The following is a 23978-nucleotide window of genomic DNA, read 5'->3' on the forward strand; positions in this document are numbered from 1 at the left end:
AAGGAGAAGTTTGTTAGCCAAATAAATGCCCTCATGTCAAACACTGTAAATAGCCACACTTGCTTTAAGACGCAGGTGCAGAAACATAATTTCTCAATCTCTTTACAAACACACGCACGGACACACACCCACGCATGCACATGCGCTCAGAGCCTCCCAAAGGGAAAGTTGAGTTTATAGGGTATTTCATTGATGACGCAAACCACATTATTTGTGCTATGGCAAGCTGTTTACATGCACTCCATAAAGAGTTATTCAGCCACTGGCTTGAGCTTACTTCTCTCACTGGGGGCAGATAAGGAAAGTAACCAGAGGCTATACAGACCATAAACAGGCAGAAAAAGGTGGCAATAATATCCTATATAATCATCAGGAACATAAAATAATTAACATCATGGTTAAACGCGATGGAACAACTTCTAAGGAAGGGAGAATTTCGCTCTCTGTTGGCAATTCAAGGACACGTATTTCAAAAATTTAGAACGTACTGTTTCATTTCTGGCGACATGCGACAGTTACATGTATTTGTGATCCTATTAACTGTCAAGAATACGGCAAAAAACTTCATCCCGATTGTTGTAATAGAATAAAGAACAACCACGGTCATAATCACCATCAACAACATTTATTGTACCTTTATAAATTACAACTAGAATGAGAAAGTTGGCACAAGACAAATAACTTGGTAAAAAAAGAACATGAATGCTTTGGTTTCCAGTTATAAATGCTCCAGTTTACTATCACATGGAAGGAAGAACAGTTGGATCAGACTACAGCTCGTTTACCATTACCATGCAAACACTCCACCGAACCGCCACCCATCATGTATATTCAATAACGTCCAGCCATGAGGCTTTTATAAACAGAAGAGAACGCCCGTCCCCCTGGCTCTTTGTCTTACAGAAAAGCCTGTGTACATCCATGTGAAACAGCTGTTTCAGAAATTCAGAAACTCGTTCAACATCCAAATAGAAGCACTAAATACTGTGAACCCACAGTAGCCTACTTAACAAGAATCACGTTGTGGTTATTACGTCTACAGTGAGTAGAGGGCTTATGTCGGATCAACGGCTTTACGTATCGAGATGTAGAATATGCCTTTTGAGCCCAGAGTGCGAGGCGGGGTTGGTAAACAGATAGCGGGATGGAATAGATACAGCCCTAGCAACGGTGTGCTAATGGGAATTCAAACAGTGATCGTCAGAGGAAGCCAAGCCTCTGATTGATTGTATGTTCATCGTATGATCACGCTGATTTAAAGCAATGAGTCTGAAGCACGGGTCACAGACCGCTGCATTTGAAATATGTTACGATCGATAACGTAAATCCTATCTCAGCCATAATTTGATGATAAATATTGAATATACTTAAATGTAGAGGGAGGTATTTTTGTTTTGTACAAATTATGACTATGCATCATCTTTTTTATTCCTCAGGGCTGGACAATACGGAAGAGTTTGCTATCGTGATAACATTTTATACAGTCGATATTATCAAAATGATCATTACATTATTTCATCCTTTAAGAATCCCACAAAAATTAAAAAAAAAAAAGTATTACACACATTCAATTCGTCAAACTGAGCTCCCATGTGTATCAAATAAATATATCAAACATAATGTCATAATTCAGGCCATATCTTTTCAAGGAACTTAAATTTAGACGATAATTCTTGTTGTTAATACTGTGTTTTGAAAACCAAAAAGTGATCATGAACAGCCGTAACCTTGCATTGGCCCTAGCTAAATTAACTCACTGGTACCAATGGAGCAGACATAGGTGGACTGTTATATGTTGAAAGCTGTGAAGTTTAACTTTGTGAAAGTCGTGGTTTAGGACTCCTCCGCTGAGGCACTTGGGGAAGGCTCCTGGAGAAAACAGGGAAAGAGGAGAATAATAGGAAATGGCATTAACACACCGGAGGGGATGGTTGTGTATGTTAAAGTGCCAGTGAACCAAGACTCGTGTTTTGGGTTTGTTTTGACCCTTGATATGTCTTCTATGGTCATAAACATAGTGATCTATGATATTTAGTCACCTTTACTAAATAAATGGTGTAATAGAAAAATAAAAACAATGTGTAATCGACCTATCGCTGTATGAGGTAACACAATAGTGTTGAGCCTGTCTCACTTATTACAGCACTCACATTTACAGTACTGTTTGTACTGGTTGTCTGTGGCAACACTGTTTTGATCGATGGGAACAATTACTGCTTATCGCCAGACATGTCAACAAAGAGAACAAAACAGAACTCTTTGTAGACTTAAGCCACTTTAACCACTAGTCTGTATCTCAATCCAAATTCTGTATCCAAAGTCTGAGTCCAGATGTGAATCCATAGTGGGAATATATGGGGAAACCACAAAAACCAATCACACTCGCACAAACACAAACACACACACACACACACACACACACACACACACACACAGACACACACAGGAAGTACCTCCTCCTGCTCCTCCTCTGTGTCGTCATCGCTGACGACGGGCTTGGCTCGGATGCGGCCGGACCTCCGGCTGCGGCCCTTTCCTCGCTCGCCCGCCTTCTCCCGACGACCGAGGCGGATCTTCACCTTCACCGGGCGGGCTGCAGAGATACCACACACACACACACCATGACCATCGGAACACTCACTATGGCACTGCTACAGGCCGAGCATAAAGTGTAAGAAAACACTTGTGAAAAAACTCCATCATCTGTGGTAAAACACAGGAACTCAATTTTGTTCATATGTGATTGGCTGGAACCAGGGGGTCCAAAATTGCAGTGACACATGTTTCACCATAGATGGCGCCGTTCCTGCGGAGTGACTGTCCTGTTTGGTGGGTCCTTAAAGGAGTCCTGACTTCAATGTACCTCACTGACGGCTCACAGCAGGACCAAAGTCATTCCATCTCTACCCCTAACTTCCAGGCATACACTGTTGAAACACAAACTACCAAAGAGAAAACTAGCATAGAGAACCGTCGACACTCCACCGGTCATCACACACACACACACACACACACACACACACACACACACACACACACACACACACACACACACTCACACTCTGTCTCGGAGCCTTCCTCTTGCTCGTCCTCCTCTTCCTCGCTCTCCTCCCCCTCGCTCTCCTCTTCCATCTCGATCTTCTGCCTCAGGCTGGTGAACACCGACTGGAGCACGATGGAGTCCTCGTAGATCTCCACACACACACACACACACACACACACACACACACACACACACACACACACACACACACACACACACACACACACACACACACAAAGTGGTTTAAAAAGTCAAGAGCATTTCCAGTAATAAAGATTACGTTTACCAGCCGAGAGCTACATTAAAGGAGACATATAATGATCTGTCAGAGTGAATCACAGCATGGAGGAGAAGTTATTGTTGCCGTTTGCAACTCCCAGAGCTCTATATCTATATGATATAATATTATATTATAATAACAATAATAATAATATAATATATAGATATCTATACAATATAATATCTAATATCACGGCAAAAATCTATGTGCGCCTCGGATGATATTATGAATCATAAAGACTGCGTCTGACGTCTCTGGTACTTCCACAACAAGTAAAGACTCGAAGTGGGGGTTATCTCGGCCATGGTTGAGAAGAATTGGGGGAATGGCACTTTGGTTTTGACTCTCTTAAATCCAGATTGAACTGCGACATGGAGGAGAAAGGGATTGTACTCCCGGAGCTGAGCTGCTGGATGGCATACATGGCAAACAAATTAGACATATATTTTTGTATGGAATCTCCCTATCTCTGCTAAGCGCTCGTCCGCTGGTCCACAAAATCATATCTACGCTCTGATTGGAGGGGGTTGGGGAAGTGGGTGGTAATATTAAAATGTGCCTGCTTCCTACATAGGAGTAGGCGCCGAAACGCACTTGCTCGTTTGGTTACTGTAGGCGGGGTACTTTCAGAAATGTATGTCTCACTCAAAAAATCATGTACAGACGGGAGTCAGAGCTGGGTGGGAGTCAGGGCTGGGTGGGAGTCAGAGCTGGGTGGGAGTCAGAGCTGGGTGGGAGTCAGGGCTGGGTGGGAGTCAGAGCTGGGTGGGAGTCAGAGCTGGGTGGGAGTCAGAGCTGGGTGGGAGTCAGAGCTGGGTGGGAGTCAGAGCTGGGTGGGAGTCAGAGCTGGGTGGGAGTCAGGGCTGGGTGGGAGTCAGAGCTGGGTGGGAGTCAGAGCTGGGTGGGAGTCAGAGCTGGGTGGGAGTCAGGGCTGGGTGGGAGTCAGAGCTGGGTGGGAGTCAGAGCTGGGTGGGAGTCAGGGCTGGGTGGGAGTCAGGGCTGGGTGGGAGTCAGGGCTGGGGGGGGCCTCACCAGGGAGCCCTCCAGGTTGAAGGTCTGGGCGTTCTGGAAGAGCAGCATGACGTCCCGCTCCAGGTCGGCCAGGCTGCGGTACCGGTGGCCTCGGATCTTCTCCTGCAGCCCAACAACACACCACCATGTGTGACACGGGCCACTGCAGTATGGAGTGTGCGTGTGCCTATGCGTGTGTGTCTATGAGTGATAGAGTATAAAAGTCTGTGTGTGAGGGTGTGAGTGTGAGTGTGTGTGTGTGTTTGTGTTTGTGTGTGTGTGTGTGTGTGTGTGTGTGTGTGTGTGTGTGCACCTTGATCTTCCTGAAGTCCACAGGCCTGCGGATCAGCTCGTAGTACTCGGGCAGCTCCTTGCGTGAGGGCAGCTGGATGAACACCTCGCTCAGCTGCCGGCCGCTGGCGCTGCGGGCGTGAAATCATCAGCGTGGGACCACACCAGTGCAACGGTGTCAGCATAGAGCGACGTGATAACACACATAACACACGGAAGCGCCTGGATGCATTGAGCCAGCCCAGAAGTTAACCAAACCTGTTTTGGCCAATGAACCCATGTTCCAATGACAAAATGGTTGCCACCTGTACATCATGTATCATCAAATATCTACAGCTTACAAGTCAGCCATCCCCTCCACCCCATACGCATACCAGGGTCCCCCCAGCGGGGTGTGGGCCCCCAGCGGGGAGACCCAGGGCTGACCCACCGGCTGCTGCTACCTGTCTTTGTACTTGATGACGGCGTCCACGATCCTCCTCATCTTCTTGGTGAGGGGGGCCGGGTTGGGGGACAGCTGCTCCACCGGGGGGCGCCCCCTCCTGCGGTGCCTCTTCCCCTCTTCGTCCTGGCCCCCCCGGAGGCCGCTCCGGGAGGAGCAGGAGGAGGAGGAGGGGCCGGGGGCCTCCGGGTCCCGGCCCCTCCTCCTCTTTCGCGTGGTCTTCTTGTGGCGCACCTCGTCCTCGATCTCCTCCAGCGTCCCGTCCTCGACGGCCTGCCGGGGGGGGGGGGGGGGTCAGAGGTCAGAGGTCAGAGGTTAGAGGATGGAGGCAGAGGCAAGACGAGGGATGCAGAACCAATCGGGGCATCGGTGTCCCCGGCCAGAGGTTGTGTTCAGGAGAGAAACAACCGGTGTTCCATCTTGATCCTGCCATGATGGAGGCTTGGTTAAAGCCCCTCCTGCCCTATGAGACTGGAACTCTCTTTCCAGATCCCATGGCATGCTACTTTATGAATGCTTTTATATAGGTGTTAGTGGGGCCCTAATGCAGTACTTGAAGACGTTCAGCCTTGGTGAAGAATTACAGCTACTACGAGCCAGTCCCACAAAGAGCTTTCCACAAACTAAACGTTTTTTAGAGGCGGGTCAAGGTGGAGGGTGGGGCCATGAGCAGCTTGCAGCCACGGTACCATACGCTCATGTTTACAGTGGATGTATCGCAATGGCGAGGCGCACAGCTTTTGGCCGTGTTCTGTAAATATTCTAGAACACTCCGGGTGCTCCGGCGGGAGTCCTGGAGCTCTTTATCTAAATAATATCATATTATACATAGATATCTATATCATATAATATATATTATCACGGCCAAAAGCTGTGTGCGCCTCCAGACGATATTATGAAGTCAAACGACGGACTCGGGTTCTCCGACGTCTCTGGTTCTTCGTGTTCCACATCAATCTGAAGTAATTTGAACCGCGACATGGAGGAGAAAGGGATTGTTGACCGGGATTGTCTCCCGCGAGCAGCGCCGAGGCACTGCGGCATTGGTGCTTTGCGGCGGTGGTCCCTCGGCAGCGGGGCTCCGGCGGGAGACAATCGTTGGCAACAATCCCTTTCTCCTCCATGTCGCACTTCATGTACTTCAGGGAGTCAAAGCCAAAGTACCTTTCCGATTCCTTCTCAACCATGGCTGAGATAACCCCCAGTACGAGTCTTGTTGTGGAAATACCAGAGACGTCGAACCCGAGAACCCGACGTATTCTGCGCCATAAAACCAACAGCAGAACGGTTATCCAAATAACAAAGAAGTGTACAACACTTGCGTTACAGTGTGTAGTCACACACACACACACACACACACACACACACACACACACACACACGTGGCGCTCGCAAGGTTGTAGCTCATTGTCTCATTGGCAGGCCAAATTCTTTGGGCGGGTAAAGCAGAGAAGGGGGCGGTAACATGTCCCGTATGACGACATACGGGGACTTGACGCGTTTCCTTCCCTACTACTACTATTAAAAGTAATATGTGCTATGTGAATTCAATTAAAATGTTCTAACTTCCTTAATTGCCAAATGAACAGAAAATATTTGTATCCCTTAACGAACATCCCAGATGGCAGTTCCTGGCTCCTCCTCGTTGTGTTTGTATTAATTCACATCCTCATGTTCATTAGACTTTAAAGTCAACACGCACAGCTTATCCATCCCTTTTTGAAACTGGGTTTGGTGTTCACACACCGGGCTACACTAGTCACCGGGTTACACTAGGGCTGCTTAATTATGGAAAAAATAATAATCTCCAATATTTTGGTCGATATCGAATCACGATTAGTCAAACGATTATTTTTGAGATTTAAAACATGATGCAACTATTCAGCATCTCTCTCCAAAAAAAAAGAAGGTACAAATATGTATCCATCTGTTCTGGATAATAATTATAAAAAATATATATATACATAAATTTGACTATATTCATTTGGAGATCATTTGACTGAAAAATCGAAATCACGATTAAAATTTGATTAATTTCACAGCCCTAGGTTACCCCCCGGCTGTACCCCTGGCGCCGGTGTCAACGCCCCCCAGGTCAAGGGGTGTCTCCTCACCTTGAGCCACTGTGTCTCTGTCAGCGCGTCGCTGTAGTCCACCTCCTTGCGGAGGCGGGAGCCGCGGCCAAACAGCTTCTCCTCCTCGTCCTCGCAGGTGAGTCGCTCCACCTCGGCGTCGTCCTTCAGGATCCAGGCCGGCAGCTCGTCCTCCTCCATCAGCCGGGGCCGGCGCCGCGGGTTACGGGCGTCCTCACGGCGCCGGTCCAGGTCCATACGCTGGGGGGGGGGGGGAAGAGAGAGAGAGAGAGAGAGAGAGAGTCAATAGATTGGAACATTTGAGTTTTAATCCCTTCCTGATTTTCAAGGAAAGCTATTCATTTTATAGAGCAAAGATAATTTTGGGATTTTGTCTGGTTGTCTCTCCACATTTTAAAGCAGCATTAGCTAGAGTAGTATTCTGGGATGTCTCTTGGTTTTCAGGCTGGTTTAAAGGGGGAAGAAAAGAAGATGAGATGAAGACGCATTTCTAAGCATCTGCCAATGGATCCTCTCTTCCCCTCTTTTATCCTCTCTTTTCATTGTAAATACATGCTGAACGACACACTAATGAACTACACAATGATAAACTACACAGTGATAAATGGCACACTGATGAACTACACACTGATACACGACACACTGATAAACTACACACTGATAAACTACACACTGATGAACTACTAACTGATGAACTACACACTGATAAACTAAACACTGATAATCTACAAACTGATAAACTAAACACTGATGAACTACAGACTGATAAACTACACACTGATAAACTAAACACTGATAAACTAAACACTGATAAACTACACACTGATAAACTACCCACTGACCATGAACTGTTCAAATTCATCCTCGCTCCTGGCGATCATCTGGTTGACCGTCTCATCGTCTGGGACCTCATCCTCCTCCTAGACACACCCACACATGCACCAACGCATGCATGCACGCACGCACACACACACACACACACACAGGCGCACACACACACACACACACACAGTCACAAACAGCCCAAAACAGCTTTGCTTCAAATTTCCCATCAGCCTCGACCCATGCGATGTAAATCTCGTGATGCACACGGGATACTCATCACTGGATGTCGGTGGAGGAGGAGGAGAGAAGGCGGACCACCCACCCAAGGACAGACACACACCTCGTCCTGCTCCTCCGTCTCGAGGATGGCCTGCAGGAAGGCCCGGCGCTCATTGCTGGAGGACTTCTGGTCGAACATGCCCGCCTGGATCACCTTCTGGTCCACGTTGAGCTTGTACTTGGCCGCCGCCAGGATCTTCTCCTCCACGCTGTTGATGGTGCACAGGCGCAGCACGCGCACCTCGTTGGTCTGCCCGATGCGGTGGGCCCGGTCCTGGGCCTGCAGGTCCTGGGGAGAGCGACGGGCGGAGAGAGGGCTGTCAGGGGCACAGGATGCAGGGGGGGGGCAGAGGGACGGCGGTAGCTCAGGAGGTAGAGCGGGTTGGCTGGTAACTGCTAGGCTCCTAGCTCGATCCCCCAGCTCCTCCAAGCTGGTGCTCCAATGTGTGCATGAATGGGTCAGGCAATATTTCAAAAGCGCTTTATAAATGCAGTCCATTTACCATTTAGGGACGACGCTGTGAACGGCTGGACCCAAATGTCCCGCTAGTTGCATACGGGGGGTGGATCCACCTACCTGGTGGGGGTTCCAGTCCGAGTCGAAGATGACCACGGTGTCGGCGGACTGCAGGTTGAGGCCCAGGCCGCCGGCCCGCGTGCTGAGCAGGAAGATGAAGTACTGGGAGTCGGGGTCGTTGAAGGACTTCAGCAGCATGCCGCGGTCGTCTGCCTTCGTGGTGCCTGACCCCAAAAGGATGATAAAATAGGGTTAGAAACCCTAACCCTAACCCTAATATACAAATAACATCATGATGATAATAATACACATACTACACCGTGATGATTTTAATACACACATCACATCATGATGATAGTTATACACATATTACAAAATGATGATAATATACATAATACAACATGATGATAATACACATATAGTAACCACAAGATGATGATAATTGTTGAGATATAATGACAAGCGTGATAACACACTCATGCGCACGCACGCAGGCACAAGCACACACACACACACACACACACACACACACGGACACAGGGCCGCCCCCTCACCGTCCAAGCGTAGGTATTTGAACGAGCGGTAGGCGAAGTAATCCTCCATGATGGTCATGAGGGTGGTCATCTGGCAGAACAGCAACACCTTGTGGTTGCTGGCCTCCAGCTTGGGTAGGATCCGGTCCAGGACCTCAAACTTACCCGACGCCCGGTACAGGTCAGGCCTGGCCCAAAGAGACACACGTGTTCCCACTCTTGTCCCAAACCCGTATAAACATAGGTACAACTTTGACTAGGTGAGGTACATTGTAGTCTTCAAATGTGATGCATTAATGTTTTTACTTTTTTTATGAAACCTTTATTTAACCAGGTAAAGTTGAATACATTAAAGAAAGCAGAACGGATCAAATGGATACAGGTTAAATACTAACCCCTGGACTATACCACCAGAGAAGCCTAAATGCTCGGAAAAAGATTCCTGAAAAAAACACAATTTGTATTCATAATTTAGTATCATGTTTACATTTCTCACTGTCAGCCCATCAATAGTATCCATTACTTAATTAATATTATTTTGTATTTTTTTGATTGGCGGCAATGTCATCGTTAGTGTGTTAGTGTGCTCTTGGATCTATCATTAATTCATGACTGTCACTGAAGTGCACCTCTATCTGCTGGAAGATGTAGGGGTGGTTGCAGATCTTCCTCAGCTGCATAATGGTGTTCATTAGAGTCTTGGTCCCTCCTTTGCCCTGCAGAGCAAAAAAAAATAAAGATGTTTTTTGAGACATAAAACAGCCATTTCCCGTGAAAAAGACGAAGGAAGATAATCATGATAACAGAGAAAATAGAAAAAGGCATATTTCCAGCTGAGCATATTTAAGTTTCCATGTATATTTTTCCTAAAGGTGCTGTAGCTAAGATTTAAGTCCTATAGTTAGAGTATAATTTGATGTAAATGCTTTTGCCATCCGTCAGTTATTAGTGAATGAAGTGCACTGTGAAAATAGCAGTTTTGAGTATACCCCGCCTGCCTGTATAGGAGCCAATTCAACTGTTTTAGACTGCTCCCAATTGATTTCCGACCAATCGGGGTATCTCCTCTGTGATCTGTCCTGGGAATCAATCCCTCCAGTCAATCAAATGTGGCAAACTTCTCAAAGGTGGCGAAACGTAGGGAGGGAGTGAGCAGAGAGGAATGGGGACGTGTTTTTGATACTTGAGTTCCAGAATCTTGCTTTCCTCTGCCCTGTCCTGCTCTCTCTCTTCACCCCCCCCTGCATGCTCCCGATGGCAGCTTTAAGCGCTGGAGAGGACGCAGCGTGTGGCTGAGTGAACTGTGTGCACCGCCGTGTGACCTTCTTGTCCTTCTCCGAGCCGTCGGTGAGCAGGATGCCCTTGGCCTGCATGTGTCGGTACAGCACCCTCTGCAGCGCCGACATGTCACACTTGATGACGTACTCCACCTGAGAGGGACCCAGAGCAGCGACGTGGAGGGGGGGTTGAGGAGCCAGAGTAGAAAAATAATAGAAAGGGCGAATATCCGATATGGGGTCGTGTATTGTTTTAAAAGGTAAGCCCTCACCTTCTCTGGAAGCTGCGCCTCCACTTCCTTCTTGAGCCTCCGCAACAGGAAGGGGCGGAGCACCTTGTGCAGGCGGCGAATGATGAGGATGGTCTCCTCCTCGTTTAGATCCACCTAATGATGTATGTTCATATGTATATGTAAAGAGATGAGAAGAGAGAGAGAGCAGAGAGAGAGAGCAAATCGAATTTAAAGTCCACAGAAACCCGGATCAAGGGCTGTGGCACACAGGAATCTACATCCGTCTGGAATAAGAAAAGGCGAAGCAGGTCCACCTTTGCATTCTAACGGCATTGATTTGATCAGCTCAGTAGACAGAGTGCGCTGTCATATGGTGTCATGCAGGCGGACAGCATGGGGCTAACACTCACGCTCACTTTCTCCCCGGTCATGGCGAAGGGGGCGTTGAACCACTGCTCGAAGGTGCTGCAGCTCTTGAAGATGGTGGGCAGCAGGAAGTTGAGCAGCGCCCAGAGCTCGGGCAGCTTGTTCTGCAGCGGCGTGCCCGTCAGCAGCACCCGGCGCGGGGCCAGGTAGTGGGTGTTCAGCACCTGGGTCAGCTTGCAGTGGTGGTTCTTCATGCGGTGGCCCTCGTCCACAATCATGTACTTCCACCGGATCTGGAGGAGTGGGGAGGACGGAGGAGAGGAGAAGGAGCGGGGATGGGAGGAGAGGAGGAGAGGAGGGGAGCAGATAGGATGGGGGAGGTGGAGAGGGGAGAAGAGAGGAGAGTATCGGAGGGGAGAAGAGAGGATGGGAGGAGAGAGGAGGATAGCGGTTAGGATGGGGGAGGTATGAGAGGGGAGAGGAGAGGAGAGGATGGGAGGGGAGAAGAGAGGAGGAGAGTGGGGAGAAAAGGAGGAGATAGGAGAGGAGGGGAGGGGAGATGAGATGAGAGGAGGGTAGCGAGAGAAGGGGAGGAGAGAGGAGGGGATGGGAGGGGAAAAGAGAGGATGGGAGGATAGAGGAGAGGAGCAGATGGGAGAGGGGGAGAGAGGAGAGCAGAGGAGAGGAGGGGAGAGGAGAGGATGGGAGAGGCGAAGAGAGGAGAGGAGGAGAGAGGAGAGGATGGGAGAGGCGAAGAGAGGAGAGGAGGAAAGGGGAGAGGTGGAGAGATGAGAGGATGGGAGAGGAGAGGATGGGAGAGGAGAGGATGGGAGAGAAGAGGATGGGAGAGGCGGGGAGAGGAGGGGAGAGGAGAGGATGGGAGGAAAAAGGAGAAGAGTATATGGGAGAGGAAGAGAGAGAAAAGGAGAGGAGATAATGTGAGGAGAGAAGAGAATACTTATGATGCTATTCATTCTTTCAAATCCTAGAAATCTCAAGATGGATGGACAGAAAGCTAGGTGTCCCCAGCTCATAAGTAATGCCTTTTCAACCCAAAACAAAAGACATCTTGCCCATTCTCCTCCCATGACCCTAGTAGTTCTGTTTTCCAAACCAAAACCCGAGCCATTTTTAGGGGGACAATTGCCTGACCTACAACACCCACCTGGTAGCTCGAACAAGAAGCCTATATGACAACATGTGAGCATATGGAGCATAGCAGCAGATGACCAAAGAGGACACGCGGAGATGCAGTTCAACTATACAGGCGGCAGCACCTAGGAGAAAGCACTGAGACGCAGCACAGAGGGGGTGTCAGATTGGGCGGGGTCAATTTCATGAGTGAGTGCAGTGTGTCTGATGGTTGATTATTGATTATTAATTCCTAACACTTAAGAGTTTGCATGGATCTGTACATTCGTCTCAGTGCGTGCGAGTGCATGTATGTGACTGTATGTGTATGTGTGTGTGTGGGTGTCGGGGCATGCATGAGTGGGCGTGTGTGTGTGTGTGTGTGTGTATGTGTGTGCTTGTGTGCTTGTGTGTGTGTGTGTGCATGTATATGTAAGCATGTGTGTGAGTATGTGAGTGTCTGTGTCTGTGTGTGTTCGCACGCTCTTTTACTTGTGTGTGTGCGTGTGCTTGCGTCTGTGTGCGATGTCTTACCTTGGCAAGGATCTGTTTGTCCTTGATGATGTACTCGTAGGTGGTGAGCAACACGTTGAACTTGCCGCTGCGCAGCTGAGGTACAAAGGCCCGCCTGGCAGCAGGAGAGCCCTGCAGATACACAAGAGAGGGGTTTATGAACGTCCGTAGGCCACGGGGTCTGCAGGAGAGCCCTGCATATGTTTGTGGCGATATCCTGGCCAGTACTGTTGTCCTGAGATTCCAGAGATAGTGGCCTCTGGTTCTCATTTCACGCTCAGTATGATGTCATTCACCGTTCTCACCTTGAAGGACACCTTGACGACCGTCGGAGCCCACTTGTCAAACTCGCATACCCAGTTGGAGAGAGTTCTGTCCAACAAAAAACACACAACATCTCACTCTGTTGACACAACCAAAAAACTAAGGCAGAACCAGAACGGAATGAATGACTCTGACGAGCTACCAATATTCTTCATGGCTCTTGCTAAGTGTGTGAATATGTGTGTGTGTGTGTGTGTGTGTGTGTGTTCGTGAGTGTGTGTGTGTGTGTGGGGCCCACGAGAGAGGGACGATGATGAGGTAGGGCCCGTTGAGGCGCTTGTTCTCCATGAGGTAGGTGATGAGGGCGATGGTCTGGATGGTCTTCCCCAGACCCATCTCGTCCGCCAGGATCCCGTTCAGGTTGTTGTTGTACAGAGAGACCAGCCATTCCAGGCCTTTCACCTGACACACACACACACACACACACACACACACACACACACACACAGACACACACGCAAGCACACGCACACACATACACACACACACACACACACACACACACACACACACACACACACACAGATACCCAGACAAAGGCAAACACGAAAGTGTTTAATGGGTGATACGAATATATCTTGGTCCAAATCGAAAGTTAAAAAAATGTAGCATAAGACATAAATGGACTCCATAGGCTAAACGGCTGCAATACTTTACAATAATTATAATAATCATTGTTGTAATAATTAATAATTATGATAATAATAATAATAATTACTGTCCCTTTTGTGTGACCGGAACACGTTATCCCAACATTCTGGCTGCACCCACTTTACCTGATGGTAGCAAGCAGAGAAAGTGGAAGCCTCAACAGCAATATGAGGTCTATATTTGCTTGCTTCTGATGACTCAAGTCTATTTTGGTCACGGAAATCTAGTCTCCGTCCCGACACGACCTTGTGAGTTAGACTCCACACGCACTATAAGCCGCCCTCGCCGTCCCCCTCTACCCCGTCTATTTGTGGGGGGCCAGGGGAGGGTCTCAAGGGTTCGGGGGGGTCACCTGGTATTGTTTGAGCTGTCCGTTGATCAGCAGGCTGGACTGTTTGTCCACCTGCTCCGTGATGGCGTGGGCCACCAGGTAGTAGGACTGGAGCCCGCGCGCGAAGGCTGCGCTGCCGTACTCATCGTCCACGTCCTGCTTGGCGTGCCTGCACAAGGAACACCACCTTTACTGTCAAGCACACAACTAGTATTGCACAAAATCAGAAAACCGGTGTGGTACAATGGTGGCAATGTGGTGGTATATGGAGTTAGGTATGGTTTAATGGTGGTAATGTGGTTGTACATGGGTGGGTAATCTTACTCTATGATGTGGCGGACGTCCACCTCAGACACATCCTCGCAATCCGGATCTGGGATCTTCTTCTTCTTCTCCTCCTCCACCGGAGCGGCGGACGCCTGAGGCTCCTCCTCTTCCTCCTGCGGGCAACCATTTCAGACCACACAGGACCCGTTAAACCACCAGCCAGCCATGCTTCTATGGCTGTGTCTCAATTGTGAGCAGAATCCTGTAACCTTGATACCATCATAGGAAGCTTCTTTGTGATTTACTCATTTTGTGTAGCATCACTGCATGACTTTGTTCTTTATTCTTGGCATTGAGACACAGCATGGATGAAGGACCCACCTCGTCCTCCTCCTCTTCCTCCTCGCTGCCTTCGCTGTCTGAGCGCGGGGCCATCTCGTAGCTGAAGGAACACAAATGTATCCTCTGTTTTATACAACTTCATGAGTACTTAATGTGCACTCAAATGTGTTCTTAAAGTACAGTGCTTAGACCGAGGCTCTGAAAATGTATATCTGATGATTAGAAATAGAAGAACCACAATAAAGACAGAACAATTGACATATCCCCATTTCAAAAGTCCCTCCCTCTCCCTTGCCTCTAACTAGACCCATGTAACTGAAACGGATATCGCTCTCTCAGAAGCATGCACACTCAAAGCAACCCACAATCCTGAGAACGCCTGAGTAATAAACAGAGCAGCTAGAGGGGGACATCAGAGTAATAAACAGAGCAGCTAGAGGGGGACATCAGAGTAATAAACAGAGCAGCTAGAGGGGGACATCAGAGTAATAAACAGAGCAGCTAGAGGAGGACATCAGAGTAATAAACAGAGCAGCTAGAGGAGGACATCAGAGTAATAAACAGAGCAGCTAGAGGGGGACATCAGAGTAGTAAACAGAGCAGATAGAGGACATCAGAGTAATAAACAGAGCAGCTAGAGGAGGACATCAGAGTAATAAACAGAGCAGCTAGAGGGGGACATCAGAGTAGTAAACAGAGCAGCTAGAGGGGGACATCGGAGTAATAAACAGAGCAGCTAGAGGGGGACATCAGAGTAATAAACAGAGCAGCTAGAGGGGGACATCAGAGTAGTAAACAGAGCAGCTAGAGGAGGACATCAGAGTAATAAACAGAGCAGATAGAGGAGGACATCAGAGTAATAAACAGAGCAGCAAGAGGAGGACATCAGAGTAATAAACAGAGCAGATAGAGGAGGACATCAGAGTAATAAACAGAGCAGCTAGAGGGGGACATCAGAGTAGTAAACAGAGCAGATAGAGGGGGACATCAGAGTAATAAACAGAGCAGCTAGAGGAGGACATCAGAGTAATAAACAGAGCAGCTAGAGGAGGACATCAGAGTAATAAACAGAGCAGATAGAGGAGGACATCAGAGTAGTAAACAGAGCAGCTAGAGGAGGACTGGGGGGTCCGTGTCTCACCCAGGGTTCATCTCCAGCCAGGTCTCCAGCTGGCCGGCCTTGGGGGCGTCCACTCCTGACAGGATGTTGCCGCTCTCCACGTGGATGACCTTCACTGGCAGGTCGCTCATCTGGCTGCTCTCATCCAGCGGCTGTATGAATAAAGGTAAAAACACTTTGGGTACAATATAAACATAACAACATAACTACTTCAATGCACCAGTACCCCTTAAGGCCACTCGCTCACACTCAGCTACAGGTGAGCTTCTGGTTTGTTACATCTTAACCACTACCGTGCCTTTTTTTCAACCTGTGCCTCATGGCACACACATGATGATGTCATCAGTAGGACCCGATGCAGCACATTTCAGCGCTGCCATCAGCGGCACCGGCCACGCTCACCTCTCCATCAGGGCCCAGGGCAGGAGCCTGTCCTTCTGCAGCCTCCAGCTGAAACACACGCACCACGACAACAACACATCATCACACACGGTGGTAGGACGCATTGTTTACACCACCACCCAATAATAATAGATGAAAGTCACTAATATATAGCCATGGTTGGTAACTGGGTGATGAGCTAATAAAGCAAAACGATGACACCACCACCGTCTACCTGAATATATTATATTCAGTTTTATATTCTGAATAGATTACATTCAGTTAGACACGGATGGTCTTGAGTCATGTTTGTCTGCCTCTGCTGAATATAACACACCATGGGTTATATTCAGCAGCGTCAGACAAACAGGACTCGAGGATGACCTTCAGAGCACCAACACAGAACGCTGCTCCCCGAGCGTCACCTTCTTCTTTTTCTTCTTCTTCTTCCTCTCGCGGAGGGCCTGCACGGCCTTGTGGGCGCGCACCAGCTCCGTGAGGTTGGCCACGTACTCGTCCGTCTGCTGCAGCAGGTAGGCCAGCCGCTTGTCCTTCTTCTGGTCGATCAGCTTCCTGTAGCCCTCCTCGTCCTCCGCCTGGCACACACACAATCACGCACGCACACACACACACGCACGCAAGCACAAGCACGCACGCACGCACCAACACACACACACGCACACACAGACACAGACACACACACACACACACAGACAGACAGATGCAGCGTGTGTGAGTTGTTTTTGTACGTACGAGTATATCAATGGTAAAATGTTTCAATAGCACCTTGAGTGTTTGAAAGCACCAGGGCCACTCAAAGCTTGGAAGAGTTAGGGTCACCAACGTGCACACACATACAAATACACACCCACACACACACACAAACACACACCCACCCAGACACACACACACAAAACAGGCCTTGCAAGCGCACAAACATGTGCACAAGCAAACAAACACACACACACAGGCCACCACATCTGCCTCCACACATAAAGCCCTCCCTCCATGACACACACACCCACACACGCACAGCGCTGCGGCCCCCTGGCCCCGAGGTCCCCTCACCATGAGCCTCCTCATCCGCTCCTTCTCGATGCGCTCGTTCTCCTTCTTCTGCTCGCGCTCCGTGTTGGCGTGGTACGTGGCCACGGCCTTGGTCAGCTTCTGCATCTTCCCCCCGATGGAGCGGTGGAACTCCTTGAAGTCCTTGGCGTGCTGCAGGATGCTGTTGAGGTACTCCTGGGAAGGGGAGAGGGAGAGGGAGAGAGAGAGAGAGAGAGAGAGAGAGAGAGAGAGAGAGAGAGAGAGAGAGGGAGAGCGAGAGAGAGAGAGAGTGAGAGAGAGAGAGAGAGAGGGAGAGCGAGAGAGAGAGAGAGTGAGAGAGAGAGAGAGAGAGAGAGAGGGAGTTATTATCGACAATAATATTGAGCAACAGCATATGAGAAGAGAAGAGGAAAGAAGGAGAAGAGAAAAAAGTAAGGAGACAGGCAGAGGAAACGAGAAAATATAAGGAGAGGAGACAAGGACAGGAGATGAGGAAAAAGTAGGATAGGAGACGAGCCCTGGACATGAGATGAGAAAAGACAGGAGAGTGCAGGAGAGGAGAGAAGAACAGAGAAGAGGGGGGGGGGAGATGGAGAGAGGTAGAGGAGAGGGGAGGCATGTCAAGAAGAGGAAGAGACGAAGAAAGGGGAGTAGACATTGTCCAGTCCCCTGTCAGCTGTGATCATGTCCCCTGAGCTTGCTTCATGCTCGGGTACCTGGTGCTTCTGTCTTCGTTTGCGCTCCTGCTCGATCTTCTGCTGCTTCTCCAGTTTCTCCGTGATGCGGGCCTCTCGCAGGGACTGACGCTTGCTGCGCTTGTAGGCCTTGTGGTCCAGGGCTGTCTCCAGGGCCGTGTCACGCCGCATGCACACCACCACCTCCTGACGGAGCTGCAGCACACACACACACACGCACACGCACACGCATACATACATAGGCAGGCACACACGCACACACACATACGCAGTCACGCACACACACAAACACAGATGCATATGCAGGAACACACACACACATACATACACAGGCACACAAGCACACATGCACAGGCGCAACACGCATGCACACACACACACACACACACACACACACACACACACACACACATGTTCAATGAGAACCTCTACAATAATTCTGGATGATAACAGGTGTTTGAGGATAGATGTTGAAGAAAATATGTAATTGTAAGTTGAGATATTAACACATAAACCAAAAGCACACACACAAACGCAAACACACACACTGACCCTTTTTTTTGTGTGTGTTACATTTTTTGTAACACACACAAAGTCACCTAAATTGTTGACACGGCTCACTCTCCAACCACCAGTCACGGTTGTCCTCACTGTGATTGGCTTACCCCACAGGTACACTCTGGCCCTGAGCATTACCTGCCTCTGGAAGGTGAGCAGGCGCAGGGCCTTGATCTCGATGGTGGCCTTGGTGCGCAGGTCACCGGCCAGGGAGCCCGGCAGGTTCTCCAGCTCTGCGATGCGGTGGCTGATACGAGCCTGCAGCCTGGGACACCGGTACACTGTTCACAACACACTGTGAGGAGGACCCTCCTGCAGGACCCACTCATCAGACCAGACCCTAACCCTGACCAGAGCCACCCTGTTGGACGCCCCCCCCCCCCCCCCCCCCCCCCCCGCTGATGACACGGAGGTCAGAGCGCTGCAGTAAGCACCACTCCTGAGCTCTTTGCAATGTAAATGATGTTCCCCGCATGCAAAGCGACGACAATGTTTTGTGGGTTTACTAGAGCATTGAACTTTGAACCCGGAGGGAGGGTGGGGCTGGTGAACCCCACTGCTAAGATGGCCTGGCCCTTACATTGGACAGCATACTTCAGGTAGAGAAGTGACAAAAGTACTTCCTCAAGATGGTTGATGGACTTGACCCAGTGTTCAAACGTAATTACATTAAGAATAACGTTTCAGATAAAAATGCATTAGACCTCGAAAGAATCCCCATTTGATCGGCGGTGGTTCCAGCCCTGTCAGAGATGGACCCGTGCTCTCCAGTGCTCTGCCCTGCTGGTCCGACTCTCAACCCCCCGGGGCCCGGTACCTGATCTCCCTCTCCTGCAGGATCTCCAGGGGGTCCAGGCCGCAGGGCTTCTGGATGGGCGTGACGCGGTTGGGCTTGGCGTGGTGCGGCATCACGGGACCTGGCTGGGCCGGGTGCCCCGGGGAGTGGGTCTGGGGCGCCATGAGCGGGGCGGCCACCACGGCGGGCACGGCGGGCGGAGCGGGGGAGGGCCGGCCCCCGGGCTGCGGGGGGAGGAGCTTCTGGGGGAGGCCGGAGCAGGGGCCTGCGGAGCTGACCGGGGGGCCTGTGGGGGGGACATGGAGACGAGGGGAGGCTGCGCTGAGACCCTGGGAGTGACTGCACTCGAACGCTGGATCGATGGATTCAAGGTCAACTGACAAAGAACACTGACAAAATGTATACACCTATACCTCAACCCTAACCCTAACTTGTGGCGGAATGGGCTGAATGTCATGCTATGTAATATTTAGAAAAGAAATTCCTTATATAAGAGAATATTTGGTCCGTTTGTCAACCCCAACCATTATTTCTGAAACATATAAATTGAGTTCACACCCAGTTTACTGTGATGTAAAGCCACCTCCACGTACCCTCAGACCAGGTCTTAGGTGGACCATTGGGGTGGGACCCCTGGATTCCGGTCAGGGCCCCTAGGGGTCCGTGTGGAGGCATGTGGGGTCCCATCAGTCCTATGGACAAAGCCGACAGCCCTGGTGATTACAACTTGTTTCATAGCTCCATCTTTGTTCATGGGTGGAACAACATGTGAATCCCCTCACCGTGGGCCCTGCCGTAGCCTGCGAGTCCCGGGCACGGACCAGGGGGCCCCCCTCCCGGGCCCACCCCGCTTCCAGGGGCCAGGCTGGGGATGGGCTGCTGCTGCACGGGCCTCTTCCCCTGGACGGCCATCTGGAGGTGGTCCGGCAGGGGCTGCCCACGAGCCAGCATCTTATAGGCCATGATCTGGGCCCTGAGCTGCTGCAGCTGGGTCTGGTTGAACGGGGTGGGGCCGGCGGGGCCCCCGGGTCCAACGGGGCCCATGGATACTAAGCCCGGTCCCAGGCCCGTAGCACCAGGGCACACGCCGGGTCCAGGGTTGGGGCTGGGTCCAGGGCCTGCGCTGCCAGGGGGTCCGGCTCTGCCGTTGGGACCCATGCTCTGTGGATCTCCGCCGGAGCCGTCTAAGGGGGTGAGGCCAGAGCCGGGGCCGGCGAAAGAAGAGGAGGACGCTGACGACGGCACGAGAGGACCCGAAGGAGGCCCATTGGAAGGGCTGGAGTGGTCCGAGCCCCCTAGTGGCGACTGGTAACCTGGGGGGAACGCAGCCGATAGAGGGTTGATGTCAAGGTCTTACAGCATCACAGATGAGTTATCGCTGGCATTTGTCCATGGCAACGATTATATCAAGCCATGGTCTTTCATGTAATTAAAGTACAGAGCTGGTTTTCACTGGACATGAACTTATTTTCTTTTACTCCAACCACAAGGCTAGTCGCTCCTCAAGAGAAATTGAAATTCAACATATTTGCACTTCTACATTGCTTTGCTAATTTGCGTCCCTGCAAAGGCCTGTTGAGGAGCACTTTGTAAGATCATCTAGGGATGTGGCTCTAGCTATTTAGAAGACAACTGCACTGTTTAAATTATGATGATATGTTTCTACATTTAGTAGCTAGCATTTAAGTCAAGCATGATTGAAACATACACTTATTTGATGCTACGCTAGGAACACTAAAACAGCCTTTATTGGCATATTTACAGGCCTAGCGTTAGCTGAGCGCTCAACATCTCACAAAGCGCTGCCTCAAAGAGGTAAGACAGGTTCACCCTGGGTGTCTCCATCTCAGTTAAACCACACACAGTGAGTCACATGTCTGGGAAGCTAAAACTGCGACACAGTCGCAAACCAGGTGATTAGTCCCACCTCCGACTCACTGTCAGGCCCTACTGGGTTACACACCACACATACACCCATTGTACTAAGCTAGCCAGCTCACCAAACCTCAACCAGCACATTCTAGACAAGCGGTTCCCTCCCACCAGTGTGCCTTAGGGCAAGACAATGCCCAAAGACGAGGGTGCGGCCGTAGCTCAGGAGGTAGTGCCGTTTTACTTGTTACCGGAAGGTTGCTAGTTCCATCCCCGGCTCCCCCTTGCTGTGCGTCGAGGTGTCCCTGAGCAAGACACCTAACCCTAACAGCACTCTACGAGTGGTTTGTCGCCTTGCACGGTTGACACAGCCATTGGTTTGTGAACGTGTGCATGAATGGTTGCATGTCGCTTGGACAAAAGCGTCTGCTAAATGTAATGTAGAAGACAAAGTGTGCTCCGAGATTTGTAACACCTAACTGACGTAAGACACTCATACAGTGGGTGCTATTTGATATGACTCCTGGCCAGCCGCGACACTTTTTTCTGTTTCACGTTGTAAAGCTTCATTAACCCTTTCAATACATATTACACAAATAATGCTCCCAGCCCTCCACAGGTACCTGAGGCACCAGGCATGCAGCTCCTACCTTGGGAGTGCTGGTCCAGCGGGCTGGGTGGGGGGCCCATGCCACTGTGCCCCCCCGGCCTCAGAGACCCGCCCTTCATCTGGGTGAACCGGCCTTCCTCAGCCCCGCTCTTCTCATGCACTCCCTCGATTGGCTGAGAGAAACAAGGAGACAGTTCTGTTAACCTCCTCGACCAATGAGCACAGAGCAAATTGAACAGCGGTAACGTGGAGTTTACCCCAATGGATTTTTTATAGGATGGTAAGTGTTGGTAGTGGTTGGTCGAGGTGATGGTAGTTGACAGACATAAAGTGATTATGTTCATGGTAAGACCCGCCCACACTGCACAGAAACACACTGTGATTGGCTGGCTGCAGAAGGTTAGAGATTGATGGGTTTAGGTAGTAGGTGAGAGATGGTTAAGTTTAGGTATTATGTTAGAGATGGTTCATTTTTGTATTGGGTTACATCACATAAATAACTATTTAGCGGATGCTTTTGTCCAAAGCAACTTAAGAGTAAGGGCATTCAACGATAAATGTTAACTTAAAAATGCAAGAATCGTTTATGTGCATACAACTTAAAAAATAAGAAAAGCAACTGCTTTTAAGTGCTACGATACTGAAAGAGGTGATGGAGCCAGATAGAGAAGGATAAAGACATAGATACAAATAGCCAGAGAGACTTTATGTTTTGTTAAGATTTTGAATTTTGGTATTAGTTATAGACAGTTAGGTTTAGGGTTAGGTTAGAGGTGGTTATGTGTAGTAAGCGACGTATCGCCCGCCAATCACAGAGCACCTCCAGGAAGTGTGGGCGTGTCCTACCAGTACCTGCGGTTGGCTCCCTACCAACGCCAGGGCCTGTCTACTGCTTACTTTGTGCAGCGGGTGCAGGGTGTCCAGGCTGTATCCAGAGGGGCCCGACGGAGGGGCCCCTGAGGACGGTGGGCCATGACCCATCATACTGTGAGTAGAGCCAGGGGAGGGGCCAGGGCTGGGGCCATGCATGGCCCCTGGGGAGGGCCCTGGACCTGGGGAGGGCCCTGGACCTGGGGAGGGACCTGGACGAGGGGTGCCCCCCATAGCAGGGTCCGGAGTCGCCATAGACCCCGGCGTTCTGGTTCCCAGTTGGACGAGTGGGGAAAGAGGGAGGGATGATGTGGAGAAATAAAGGTATACATTCATTTACTAATACAGAACTTTTGACCCACATTAGTAAAAATGATAGGTGAGGAACAATATATCACTTAAGGTTTTCTGTTGCAGTAACATAAAAGGTATAAGGTATAAAAGGTATTATCCTGTTTCATACCCAAGTCAGCCCTTTGAAATAATGGACATAATACTGCGTTGGCAAACACTAGAGATCTTGATCATTTACAATTCATCATCATGATAAAACCCCAGGAGAGCGCTTATCCTCACGCGACCTGCCGGCTAAATAACGCGGACGGTCAATATCTGAAGAATATATTAATTGTTGTCTGGCGCCTGTCAGGTGCAGAGTATTTACATCAGCGCTGAGCTGCACCAAACCTTATATCTTTTGTTTCGCACACACAGCTAAAGCCAGAAAAGGCGACTGTAGCTGAACTTGAGCCTTTGCGTGAATTATCGCATACCATTGGCAGATAAAATTCTTATAAATCGTGAAAGGCTGTCTAGCTAAATATAACAAAAAGGGGAATGGCGGACTGTGCTTGTGCGACAGACCTACCAGCGTCAATGGAAGGCAGTCCTGGTGAAAGTCTGCGTTCCCCGAGTTGATATAAAGTCTATAGGATAAAAGCGCAGTATTTTTCGCAATTAGTGCACTCCCCCCTCTTTGTAATCTGCCTTGACGGTTGATTTGTTTCACCGCCGTGGCTCGAGCGCCCCCTTTTCAGCTGCTGTGCCCGAACGGTGTAGTCGGCGATTCCGACAAAGGCGCATGCGTGCGCAGCTGTTCAATCTATGCAGGTTATGTAGGATATGACATGTTTCTATGTTGTTTTTTCAATACAATTCATATATATTTTAAATAAACGACAAGTGATTGGTTTTATAGTGGAATGATACCATTTCATTACAATTCAATACCAATTCCACATGTTACTGCCTTACTTCTACACTTTACGTTACTCCAACAA

General features: G+C 49.7%; 1 protein-coding gene across 1 annotated transcript; it reads right to left on the reverse strand.

Moving 5' to 3' along the window:
• Positions 1-1833: 1833 nt before the first annotated feature.
• smarca4b (SWI/SNF related BAF chromatin remodeling complex subunit ATPase 4b) lies at positions 1834-22953 on the reverse strand (the record flags this gene model as incomplete). The annotated part of the gene is made up of 33 exons (XM_079730940.1): positions 1834-1869; positions 2454-2593; positions 3060-3192; positions 4356-4457; positions 4648-4756; positions 5069-5340; positions 7182-7400; positions 8003-8080; positions 8308-8553; positions 8842-9005; positions 9336-9502; positions 9710-9756; positions 9944-10030; positions 10637-10744; positions 10864-10977; positions 11235-11483; positions 12856-12966; positions 13140-13206; positions 13397-13560; positions 14162-14309; positions 14465-14580; positions 14789-14849; positions 15891-16021; positions 16272-16319; positions 16676-16846; positions 17319-17492; positions 18014-18187; positions 18689-18815; positions 19368-19632; positions 19940-20038; positions 20129-20659; positions 21869-22001; positions 22726-22953. 33 exons carry the CDS (start codon positions 22951-22953, stop codon positions 1834-1836), a joined length of 5019 nt encoding a protein of 1672 aa, XP_079587066.1.
• Between the last annotated feature and the right edge of the window lie 1025 nt (positions 22954-23978).

This window comes from Pollachius pollachius, assembly GCF_949987615.1.
Source record: "Pollachius pollachius genome assembly, chromosome: 2".
NCBI classification, from domain to species: domain Eukaryota; kingdom Metazoa; phylum Chordata; class Actinopteri; order Gadiformes; family Gadidae; genus Pollachius; species Pollachius pollachius.